Source organism: Portunus trituberculatus, chromosome 25 (genome assembly GCF_017591435.1).
Source record: "Portunus trituberculatus isolate SZX2019 chromosome 25, ASM1759143v1, whole genome shotgun sequence".
NCBI classification, from domain to species: Eukaryota; Metazoa; Arthropoda; class Malacostraca; order Decapoda; family Portunidae; genus Portunus; species Portunus trituberculatus.
This window is the reverse complement of record NC_059279.1, coordinates 13,026,473-13,039,260: the sequence shown is the minus strand read 5'-3', so window position 1 is coordinate 13,039,260 and position 12,788 is coordinate 13,026,473. Positions and strand designations below refer to the sequence as shown.

General features: G+C 38.6%; 1 protein-coding gene across 2 annotated transcripts in view; it reads left to right on the top strand.

The window, feature by feature from the left end:
* Positions 1-7,908, top strand: part of LOC123508788 (cleavage stimulation factor subunit 1-like) — a 43,085-nt gene extending 35,177 nt beyond the window's left edge. For both annotated transcript variants that reach the window (XM_045262702.1, XM_045262703.1), the window contains exon 8: positions 7,360-7,908. In XM_045262702.1, the coding sequence (XP_045118637.1) occupies positions 7,360-7,469 (110 nt within the window). In that variant the 3' untranslated portion in view covers positions 7,470-7,908. The remainder of the gene's footprint in view (positions 1-7,359) is intronic.
* The last annotated feature ends 4,880 nt before the right edge of the window (positions 7,909-12,788 follow it).

The following is a 12,788-nucleotide window of genomic DNA, read 5'->3' as shown; positions in this document are numbered from 1 at the left end:
AAAACGAGACCAATTAAAATACTACTAAAATCACAAGCAGCAACAGAAGAAATATTATATAGAACAACAAAACTTAGAGAAACAGAAGGCTGCAAGGATATCTATATAAAGAAAAATAGAAATGAGGAAGAAAGGAAGAGATACAATGAACTGGCAGCAGCAGTAAGGGAAAAGAATAATGAAAGGTCAGAAGAGGAGAAAAGGCATTTTTGGAGAATTCTAGGAGACAGGATAAGGAAATGGTATATAAACGAGAAGGAAGAGAAAAAAAGTGGAACAAGTTTAACTAAAAATGATAAAGGCAAAAGACTGAAAATGATGTATACGAACATAGACGGGGTTTTATCAAGTAAATTAGAATTAAGAGATTACATAAGGAAAGAAAATCCAGATATTGTATGCCTGGCTGAAACAAAACTAAATGAGGAAATCAAAATAGTCTTGGATAATAGGTATAATGTATGGAGAAGAGACAGAGAAGGTAAAGGAGGAGGAGGAGTCACGATAATGTTAAGGAAGGAGATAGTGATCAATCAAGTGGAATGTGGGGAAGGAAAAGCAGAAGTATTGTATATTAAGATGCATATTAATAAAAAAGAGATAACAATCATTGTAACATATTTGCCACCAAAAACAAATTCATGGACCAATCAAGAATATAGACATGATAGATGACACAATAAGGAGTCTAATGAGAATCATTAAAGAAAGGAGAAAAGTGATATTAGTAGGAGATTTCAACTGTAAAGAAGTGGACTGGGAAAATTATGAAAGTGGTATGGGGGAAGAAGCCTGGGGAGAAAGATTCTTAAACCTAATGATAGACAATATGATGGACCAGAGAGTAAAGGAATGCACAAGATTCAGAGGAAACGACGAGCGGCGAGATTGGACCTAGTTTTTACAAGGGGTATACAAATGAATGACGATATAAGATATAAGTGCCCATTGGGAAAGAGTGACCATGCAATATTAGAAATAGATATAGAAAAAGGAAAGGAAGATAGAGACGATTCATACAAAGGAGACCGATTAAATTACAGAAAGGCTGATATTGAGAATCTCAAGAATTATTTTAAAAATGTAGACTGGGAAGAGATAGAAAACTCAGAGACAATGCAAGACAAATATAACTTATTTTTGGAAATATACAAAACAGGAGTCAGGGAATATGTCCCAAAATATAGACCAAAAGAAGAAGGAAAGAAAGATTGGTTTAATGCAAGGTGCGCTGGGGCAAAGGAGAAAAGAGATGAAGCATGGAAAAGGTGGAGGAGAAATAGGAATCCAACAAACAAGGAAAACTTCAAGGCAGCGAGAAATGAATATGTTAAGGTGAGGAAGGAAGAGGAAAAGAACTTGAAAAGATATTGTCGAAAAATGTAAGGAGCAACCAAAATTGTTCTATAGATTCATAAATGGAAAAATTAGGCAAAAGAAACAATAGAAAGGTTAAAAGGAGAGAACGGGATGGTGGAAGACCCAAAAGTATGGCAGAACTATTAAATAAAAATTCCAGGAGGTCTTTACTAAAGAATCCAAATTTGAGAGGCCACAGGGTAATAGAGAGACAATCTATATGAAAGAGATTAAAATAACCAAGCTTGAAATAAAAGAGTTAATGAAGGAACTGGATGAAGAGAAGGCAATGGGTCCGGATGAAGTCTCAGGCAGAATACTGAAAGAATGTAGGGAAGAACTAGGAAGTCCTATATACAACATCATAAAATGCTCAATAGAAAATGGAACAGTGCCAGTAGAATGGAAAAGAGCTGAGGTGGTTCCCATATATAAGAGCGGAAGGAAGGAAGAACCTTTAAATTACAGACCGGTATCACTAACTAGTGTAATATGCAAGATGTGTGAAAGAATAATAAAGAAACAATGGATCGAGTTCCTTGAAGACAACAAATTAATATCAAATAGCCAATTTGGTTTTAGAAAAGGACGGTCTTGTGTAACTAATTTATTGAGTTTCTATTCTAGAATAGTTGATAGAGTACAAGAGAGAGAGGATGGGTTGACTGCATCTACTTGGATTTAAAAAAGGCGTTTGACAAAGTGCCACACGCAAGATTACTGTGGAAGTTAGAGGAGAAGGGTGGCTTAAAAGGAAGCACATTGAGATGGATAGAAAATTATTTGAGGGGGAGAGAAATAAGGACGGTAGTTAAAGATATGAAGTCCAAGTGGAGAGCAGTAGAAAGCGGAGTGCCACAGGGGTCAGTATTGGCACCAATACTTTTCCTCATTTATATTAACGACATGCCAGAAGAACAGCTACATAAATTTGTTTGCGGACGATACGAAACTGTGGAGAGTTATAAAGCAAAAGGAGGATTGTGAAATACTGCAAGAAGACCTAAATAAGATCTGGGAATGGAGTAAGAAGTGGGAAATGGAATTCAATGTGAACAAAAGCCATGTCATGGAAATGGGAAAGAGTGAAAGACGACCTGTGGGAATCTATAAGATGGGAGATGGTGTAGAACTGGAGAAAGTAAAAAAAAAAAGGACTTAGGAGTGACGATGGAAGAAAACAATCAACCAGTAAGCCATATTGATAGAATTTTTAGAGAAACATATAATTTGCTGAGGAATATTGGAGTAGCATTTCACTACATGGACAAAGAAATGATGAAGAAATTGATAAATACTATAATAAGACCTAGATTGGAATATGCAGGAGTAGTGTGGACCCCTCATAAAAGAAACACATAAGAAAATTGGAGAGGCTACAAAAAATGGCTACAAGAATGGTCCCAGAACTTGAAGGGATGACATATGAGGAGAGACTAAAGGCTATGGATCTACCAACCTTGGAACAAAGAAGGGAGAGAGGAGACCTGATACAAGTCTATAAATTGATCAATGGAATGGACCAAGTGGATAATGAGAAACTGATCTTGAGAGAAGAATATGACATCCGAAGCACAAGATCGCATAGTAAAAAGCTGAGAAAGGAAGATGTCTGAGAGATATTAAAAATATAGTTTCCCGCAGAGATGTATTGAGACGTGGAACAGTTTAGATGAAGAAGTAGTGTCTGCAAAGAGTGTGCACACTTTTAAAGTAAGATTGGATAAGTGTAGATATGGAGACGGGCCACACGAGCATAAAGCCCAGGCCCTGTAAAACTACAACTAGGTAAATACACACACACACACACACACACACACACACACACACACACACACACACACACACACACACACACACACACACACACACACACACACACACACACACACACACACACACACACACACACACACACACACACACACACACACACACACACACACACACACACACACACACACGCACACACACACACACACACACCACACACACACACAGTAGCTCAGTGGTTAGAGCGCTGGCTTCACAAGCCAGAGGACCAGGGTTCCATTCCTGGCTGGGTGGAGATATTTGGGTGTGTCTCCTTTCACGTAGCCCCTGTTCACCTAGCAGTGAGTAGGTACGGGATGTAAATCGAGGAGTTGTGACCTTGTTGTCCCGGTGTGTGATGTGTGCCTGGTCTCAGGCCTATCCGAAGATCGGAAATAATGAGCTCTGAGCTCGTTCCGTAGGGTAACGTCTGGCTGTCTCATCAGAGACTGCAGCAGATCAAACAGTTAAACACACACACACACACACACACACACACACACACACACACACACACACACACACACACACACACACACACACACACACACACACACACACACACACACACACACACACACACTCTGCCGTATCTAAAGGACCTAACATATGAAGAGCGGCTAAAGGAAGTGGGACTACCAACCTGAAAAGATAGAACAGAATGAGGAGATCTAATAACAATGTACAAGATAGTCAATGGCATTGAAAAGATAGACAAGGAAAACCTAGTGCTGTTGACGGAAGAGGATGGAAGGACAAGAGGTCATGTAAAGAGAATCAGGATGAGGTAGTGTGTGAAAGATATTAGAAAATACAGTTTTCCACATAGAATGGTGGAAAAATGGAATGCATTGAATAATGAAGTTGTTACAGTACATAATGTGCTTAACTTTATGGAAAAATTGAATGAATGGGAACATGAAGACAGACACCATGAGCCCCGCTCGAACCCTATACAATACAATTAGATAATACAACTGGGTAAATACAATGGCAGTGGGAAACACATTGGACCAATGAGTGAAGGACTATACAAGATATAGAGGGGAAGAAGAACCATCTATGCAGGATTTGGTATTCAAAAAAAAAAAAAAAAAAAAAAAAAAAAAAAAAAAAAGGAATCTTGTCTAACCATTAAATGTCATAGCCCAATGGGAAAAAGTGATCATGTGGTCTTAGAAATTGATTTAGAGGATCAGGAAGTTTTGAAATGTAGTGAGGAACACAAACAAAAAAGGCAGAATCATGTTAAGTCAAACTTTGGAGGATTAAGAAGTTACTTTGGTAGTATTGATTGGAAGGAAATTATACAAGGCAAGACGATTCAAGAGAAGTATGATATATTCCTAGACAACTATAATGAGGGAGTAAAGAGACATGTTCCTAAATACATGTGTGGTATAATGCTATATGTTCTAAAGCTAAAAAGTGTAAGGATGCAGCTTGGAAAATACGTATTGAGGAAGCAACAAAATTAAGTAAATAAGAAGCAGTATAAAGAGGCATGAAACAAATACATTAGGATAAGAAGGGAGGAGGAGAGAAATTTTGAAAAGGATGTAGTGAAGAGATGTGAAGAGGAACCCAAGCTTTTTGTAGGTATAAATGAAAAATTGACAGAGACCACCACTAACTTAATTAAGGGCAGTGGTTCTCAAACTTTTTTGGCTGCGACCCCCTACAAATTACTCCGACAGAGTGGCGACCCACTCCCCCAACAACAACGAATTTCTATCAATCCCTATGAGGCATTTCGTTGTCTCCGTGTATCTGCTTGCCTTTCTATGTATGTATGTGTACGTATGCATGTATGTATATGTATGTACTTATACACGTATGTATATCTCTCTCTCTCTCTCTCTCTCTCTCTCTCTCTCTCTCTCTCTCTCTCTCTCTCTCTCTCTCTCTCTCTCTCTCTCTTTCTCTCTCTCTCTCTCCATCTTTAAAGGCTGAACAACTTAACATTACTAATGGGAAAGATGGGCTTGCTTCTCTTGCGACCCGCATAAATTATTTCGCGACCCCCTAGGGGTCGGGACCCCCCTTTTGAGAACCCCTGATTAAGGGAAATAGGATACAGGCAACCTCCGCTTAATGAAGGGATTACGTTCCTAAAAAAAAAAACCCTTCGTTAAGTGAAACTTCATTAAGCGAATTGATTATAACAAGTTTAACCCTGACTTGAATTTCCATTGAGAGTAAACAAAGCGAGAGTGCATCATAGTACAGTGAAAGGTTTAATGAAAGTAAAGATTATGAAGTTAAACATTTAGGCAGTTTAATTTAAGTCATTATAATGTACATTAATGTATGTATGTACGTACCTTTATAATGATGATCCTAGATTTATGAAGGGAGGGAGAGTGAAATGGGAAAGACACTAACCGGCAACCTGTGGAATGTAAACAAAGGGCGCATCATTGTATCACATACAAAACTTATGTACCACATTCCCACAAGGCTTTCCAATTTATCCATGGTAGAGTCACGAGTTCAGGTGGTTCTTTTAGCTTGCAAGGAAGATATGGTCTCACCAGCCATCTTAATAGAGTCTGCTGACTTGAAAATAATAGAGACAGTAGATGGAGTCAAGATGGTGGCGAGCAATGCTATTAGTTTTCTTGCCCTTCTCATGTCTGTGAATAATATCCAGCTTCACTTCGAAAGTAAGAGACTTCCTGGTTGGCGCTGTTATTGTTTTGAACGGGGAATGAGTGGTGCGCGTGTTGTCCATGAGGAGTGCTGGTGTATTCAAAAGCCTGTTGGCTTGCGTGATATGGCGGGCCTTTCAAACTTGGAAAAAATTACCTGGATAAAACTTCGTTAAACCGAGTTTGGTGTTCGTTAAACGAGCAAATGGTAGTAAAATGAAGCCTTCGTAGTTGCGAAATTTCGTTGTATGAACATTCATTAAGTGGGGGTTGCCTGTATATGAAACAATAGAAGAAATGAGTGAACTTACGAATTAGAGTTTTAAATCAGTATTTCACGAAGAGGGAAAGTTTATCAAAATGGTTAGAATATCTGGATGGAAATTGAATACAGTAATTATAAACTTCCAAATTGGGTCAGAAAAGGAAGATTATGCATAACAAATTTACTAAGCTTTTATACAAGAGTAATAGATATTGTGCAAGAGAGAAATGGATGGTTGACATGGTGTATCTAGATATTAAGAAGGCTTTCAACAGAGTACTGCATAGAAGACTCCTATGGAAAATAGAACACTTAGTAGGAATAAAGGGAAATATCTTAAGTTGGAGGATAGACTACGTAACAGATAGGGAAATCAGGACAATGATAAGAGACACCCCATCAAGCTGGAGCACAGTTATCTGTGGCTTACCACAGGGTTCGGTGCTGGCACCAATTATGTTCCAAGTATATATTAATAATTTAATAAGGAAGATTGAGGACAGCATGGAATTGGAGAAAGATATTGACAAGATAAGGAAATGTAGCCAAAATTAGAAATAAGAATTTAATACCAGGAAATGCCATGTAATGGAAATGAGTAAAAGTAATAGAAGACCTACATGGGAATATAAAATGGAAGAAAAGATTATAATAAAAAGAAGATACTTTTGGACAAATAGCAAATTGTATGATTAGTGGGGCATACAATTGGTGGGATTCCACTATGGAAGCAAAAACAGACAAAAAGTTACCTGTATTCTGCAAAGCCAGAATGTAGTAGTTAAATGAGAATCACAAAGCTGAGTTTGATATTGGGTTGTATAGGAGGTTATTACTTCTGTCTAACTACTATGAGACCATTGATGGAATACTAAACCAGTGTTGCATTGTCCTAGAAAAAAGATCAGTAACTAAAGATTAACTGCTGGTTTTTGTTGCATTTTGTTAACATGTTAATTATATGTTAGAGGTGCTATCAACATGATTCATATGAAAATGGACACAGAACATTTATATCCACTAGTTCTCATCCTTTTTTTGGTAGCATTACTTTAGTAAGTTCACATAATTTTGTTTCATTTTCAGCATATGAGGAGGAAATGCAAGAGCAGGAATAAACAACATTTTTCTGTCATAGCCTTTATCTTGAGAGAGATCTGAGGAATTCACATATGAAGTAGATTATATGGGAGGGTATCTTGTTATCTGTAGATTGATGTAGAATTTGGAATATTGTGTATCATACCCATATTCCTCATTTTACCTTTGCAGGTCACAATGGTCCTGTCAGACACATGGTCCATTCCCCTTGCTCTCCAGCCTTCATCACCTGCTCTGATGACTACCGTGCAAGATTCTGGTACCGCAGAAATGTCCATTGAACCTTCTCCATCATCCTTAGGTCATTATTTCTACTACTTTTATGGTATATTTGCATACCAGCTCATGTATTGTCATTGCCAATACTTTATCTTTTAGAAATATTTTCCATTGACCTTTGATGCTCATATGAAGATACTTTTTTAAAATACATAATGCTATCAATTGGTAGCTTTGTTTACACAGGAACTGCCACGTGAAGACCTGGTGGCCTCTTGCAGGTTCCTTCATTTTCTTGGTCTTAAATGTAACTGTTGTGTACAAAAACATTTAAGTTAAGTTACTTTGTGATCGTATCAAAATTAGCTGTGGATGTCAAATATTGGGAGTCACAGTGGCTCCAAAATCATTAAGGTTTATAATCATATTTCCATTTCCTTCAATTAATGCTTGATTGTAAATGTTTGTGTAGTTAATTTTATGAATACTGGATTTACAATACATTATATATTATTTGTCCTTCCTAGAATAGAGTATTACTCAAATTTAAAATAAAAGCTAGTACTGTATATACTATAACTTAAAGTTTTTAGCTAATTTTGAAAAAGCTTGATACATATCAAATTTTAAGCACAAAGAATCAGAGAGCATAAACTACATGGTCAGCAGTGTTTTTGTAGCAATGCATGTGTGTATTGACATTGATATTGATCCTAAAATTAATTATGATAGACCTGTTACCCATATACATTCAGGTCTATCTTTGCTACCTACATATCTGAGATTATTATATTCATCATTCTTTGGTCAAACCTGTTTTTTAACTAAGTTTTGTAACACATATTTTTCACTTCCTTCCATGTCCATGGCTGCCACTAGGTTATTATGATCTTATCTACTAATTATCAGTGTGTGTTAATAAGAATTTTGAGAGTAGAGTGTGAGAGAGAGAGAGAGAGAGAGAGAGAGAGAGAGAGAGAGAGAGAGAGAGAGAGAACTAAGATGTGCAAAGTCACAGATGCTCGTCAACATAGTTGAAAAAACAATGAAAAGTATGTGCGTATAGATAGCAAGTGGCCACTCCCCTCATTCAAGGTTTCAGTCTTTAGTTCCTACCTGTTGTGTGCAGACAGATAAAGTTTTTTTTTTTTCTCCCATGAAATTGCATATCTAGGAAAAATCTGGTAATATGAGTGAGGCCTAGTTATATTGGTACTTTGAAACTTTATAGATTCTGTGAATATTGCTCTTTCATTTTATGATATTAACATGTTTCATCCCAACCAGCCATTTAATACTGACAGTTAATCACATAGACACATCATAGATCCCTGTGATCTTGGACTGTTTCCCACTTTCCCTTTTGTGAGTATGTAGTTCATTGCTGTATTGTGGAATTCTGTTATAACTATACCTTTAAAAAGATGTTTTAAGAATAGCTGTAAGTTATAGACAGACAAATAGATATCTTGAATAACTTCTTACCCAGTTAATGGTATGGTATGGTGTGGATATACAGTGGAGACTCAATACTCAAACTTAATTAGTTCCAAATGGCTATTTGAGTATTTAAAAGTTTGACCATTGATACCTATAAATCAGGTAATCTGTTTTAATCTTAGCAAACCTCAATTTTTATTTAAAAAAAAAAATATATATATTTTTTTAAATTTTGATTTGTACATACCATAAATGAAGGCTGGTGATGGATAACTTAGTAGAGGAGGGGAGAAGGGTGGGGAAGAGGAGGGAGGTCGCCGGAGGACGAGTCATCATCAATGAAAATATTTTTGTAATTTTCCTCCTGGTGTGATTCCTGTGAATCCACTAATGGAGTGCTGTGGCTCACTAACACTTGCACTCTCACCAGATTCCTTATTTTTATCACTGATAAATCTCTTTGGTGCCACTGTAAGTTCCTATATGAAAAACTACCAACAGAACACAGAAGAATGTTGTTTTCTCAAGACTGCGGCAGGACTAGGGATGCGCACCGGCATCCGGTATACCAGTACGTATCACAGTATTACTGGTATTACCAGTAATATGGTATCAGAAAAATACAGTGGCAGCTGCTGAAAAGTTTGAGTATTTAGACATTGAAGTAAATAGTGAGACAGAGGCAGCCAATACCAGCACCAGGAGCTGGATCCAAGAAACTTTAACAACGTCAGAGCAACCTCCTGCCGCGAAATGGCATTCATGAACGCTTGGAGGGATGGTAACAAGGTTACTCTCAGGTTTCTGGGAACACCACCTCTCGAGGTGATGTTACTGTCTTATATATGCATTTATGTTCACAAAATAACATTTCTATTAGCTTTTTACAAACCTTGCCCCCAAGAAAGGATTGTTTTGTAATACATAAAGTGAAATCTTACATGGAATACCAAAAAGTAAAGCAGAGCTGAGATCGACCACAGACGAGGTGGAGACTCGCAGCGACTCAGCTGCTTCTTCTTCTTCTTCTTGTGACCCTTTTAGCTTGTGTGTTGCTTTCACCACAATATTAATGTTTTCACTCCTCTGTTGCCTGCTGTAATGGATATCATTATCTTAGTATTCATATGCACTCATGCCCTGAGGATAACCTCAACTCCGTGGCACTGAGTGATAGTGAATCACTAATAAAATATCACTCAGTGCCATGGAGTCGAGGTTATCCTCATGGCATGAGCGCATATGAATACTAAGATATGATATCCATTACAGCAGGCAACAGAGGAGTGAAAACATAAATATTGTGGTGAAAGCAACACACAAGCTAAAAGGGTCACAAGAAGAAGAAAAAGCGGCTGAGTCGCTGTGAGTCTCCACCTTGTCTGTGGTCGATCTCAGCTCTGCTTTATCTTTTGGTATTCCATGTAAGATTTCACTTTATGCATTACAAAACAATCCTTTCTTGGAGGCAAGGTTAGTAAAAAGCTAATAGAAATGTTGCTTTGTGAACATAAATGCATATATAAGACAGTAACACCACCTCGAGAGCTGTTGTTCCCAGAAACCTGAGAGCAACCACGTTATCGTCCCTCCAAGCGTTCATGGATGCCATTTCACAGCAGGAGATTGCTCTGACGCTGGTAAAGTTTCTTGGATCCAGCTCCAGGAACGCTAGAGACAGGCAGGGAGCCAGCCAATCACAGCGAAGATGATACGTTCGGTCCCTCATCCGGCAAATTCAAACCCAGAAAATTCGCTAAAACGGATGTGGTTGTACGTTATGCGGACTTTTTGGTCTAACTTTAAACCAGAAATTCATTAGACGAACGTTCGTTGAGCGGAGTATTACTGTATTAGCTGTTGCTATTCATCAAACTTTATGAAGTTAAACTACATATCACTCTTTTCAATATATATTACATAGACATGCATATAAAAGAGTATTACAGTAAGCCCCTGTACTTGGTGAATCTCAGCTTGGCGAAATTCACTTTTGGCGGTAGGGTGATCATGGGCCAACGAGTGCACGCTTGGTGATTTGAATTCAAATTTGGCGGCTGCACAGTGAACCACGCGGCTCCACTGTGATGTCAGACCTCTTTAAACCTACCAGAATGCAGTGTGAGAGTCCCCTTCAGCTATTTTGTTTGTGCTACCCTCTGTTCTGCTAGTGTGGGAATGAACTCTGGCAATTTACCACCAACATAGCCTCTACCAGCGCAACAGGTGGTGCTGGTGTGGGTAAGGACAATGGTGGTGTCGGCAAGAACGAAAGTGGGCGAGGAAAATGGGTGGAAAAACTGGAGCACAGACAAGGAAAGCATCACAAATGCTTCTTTATTGGTCTGTTTTGTACATGTGTTCTAATATGTGAAGGCAAAAGATTTTATTTCAGCTTGAAAGATGGTATTTTATGGGTCAAGAGAGGGACTTTGGCAGTGACCAAAGACTGATTGAGGCAATTTTTAGGCAATTTATATGGGATAAAGAACTCGTGTTTGGTGAAATTCACATTTGGCGGTAGCTTCGCCAGACTAATTAATTCGCCAAGTGTGATGGCTTACTGTACAGTAGTATCTTGAGTTATGAGTTTCCCACATTATGAGATTTATGAGATATGAGCTGTTGTGTGGATGACTTTTTATTTTGACGTGTGAGCTAAAACCTGAGATATGATTGAGCTTCAGATATGCCGCTGCTACCTGGCAGGGCCATGCAGAGACCACTGGAGGGGCAGGGGCTCAAAAGTTTAAAAGGGGCATTTGAAGGGATTTGAAGTTACGGGTTAGTTATTTCATGACTTTCAGCTTCAATTTGGCGCCCCCTTAAATGCTGCACTTCGGGCATCAAGGTTCAAAGGGGCAGAGGCTCAAGTCCCCTCCAACTCCCTTCTGCACGGCTCTGCTACCTGGCACTTGCCACAGCGAGTGCTACAACACTTATTCACTTGATGTGTCTTTATACATCGTTCTTACTGCAAACAATGGGCTCTCAACATTTATGATCTTATATACTCATTGAAGACTTTCAGTATTGATCATGTACCCCTTACCCACAATACGTCAACAGGAAGAGTAAAAGGAAATGCTTGGCTACCATTGCAGTCATAATTTAAAACTACAGACTTTGCCATGAAACCATTACCACCATATTATGGTGGCAGTGTAGGTACATGACTTCATAGCCCAAGCAAAATCCATGGTAAGTTGAACAAAGAAAAAAAAAGAATCAGACTACAAATGCACTAGAAACCATGTGGCAGAACTCAACGAACCTAAGGGTGAGGATAGTAAGGGAATAGGGGCGGGGATTGGGTGGCAGTGAGAGGCAAACAATGTATCTCACTGTGGTACCTGTTTGGTATGTATGAGGAGAGACGTGATTGATAGGAAACAAGCAAGCATAATTACTGAATTATGAATGGATTTACAAGGTTATATGACAACTGTAGTTCAAGTGAACATTCAAGTGACATAGCTCCAAGAGTTTCCTTGTTAATGGGTCATGGTACTAGCATAGAACACATCTAACTTAGCATGTTTAGACCACTTTCTACAAACAGGTTGGAAGTTATTAAAAAGGAAGTATTTTAAGGAACCTGTCATGTGGTCCAAAATTCTTTGCTTATTTTGATGCTCAATATAATGAACACATAGGGAAGGAAGGAGAGAGAGAGAGAGAGAGAGAGAGAGAGAGAGAATGAATTATTGTGGCTGGGTGATAGTCAATGGCAATGGCCCCTTTTCTCTCTCTCTCTCTCTCTCTCTCTCTCTCTCTCTCTCTCTCTCTCTCACACACACACACACACACACACACACACACACACACACACACACACACACACACACACACACACGGCCCGGTAGCTCAGTGGTTAGAGCGCTGGCTTCACAAGCCAGATGACCGAGGTTCGATTCCCCAGCCGGGTGGAGATATTTGGG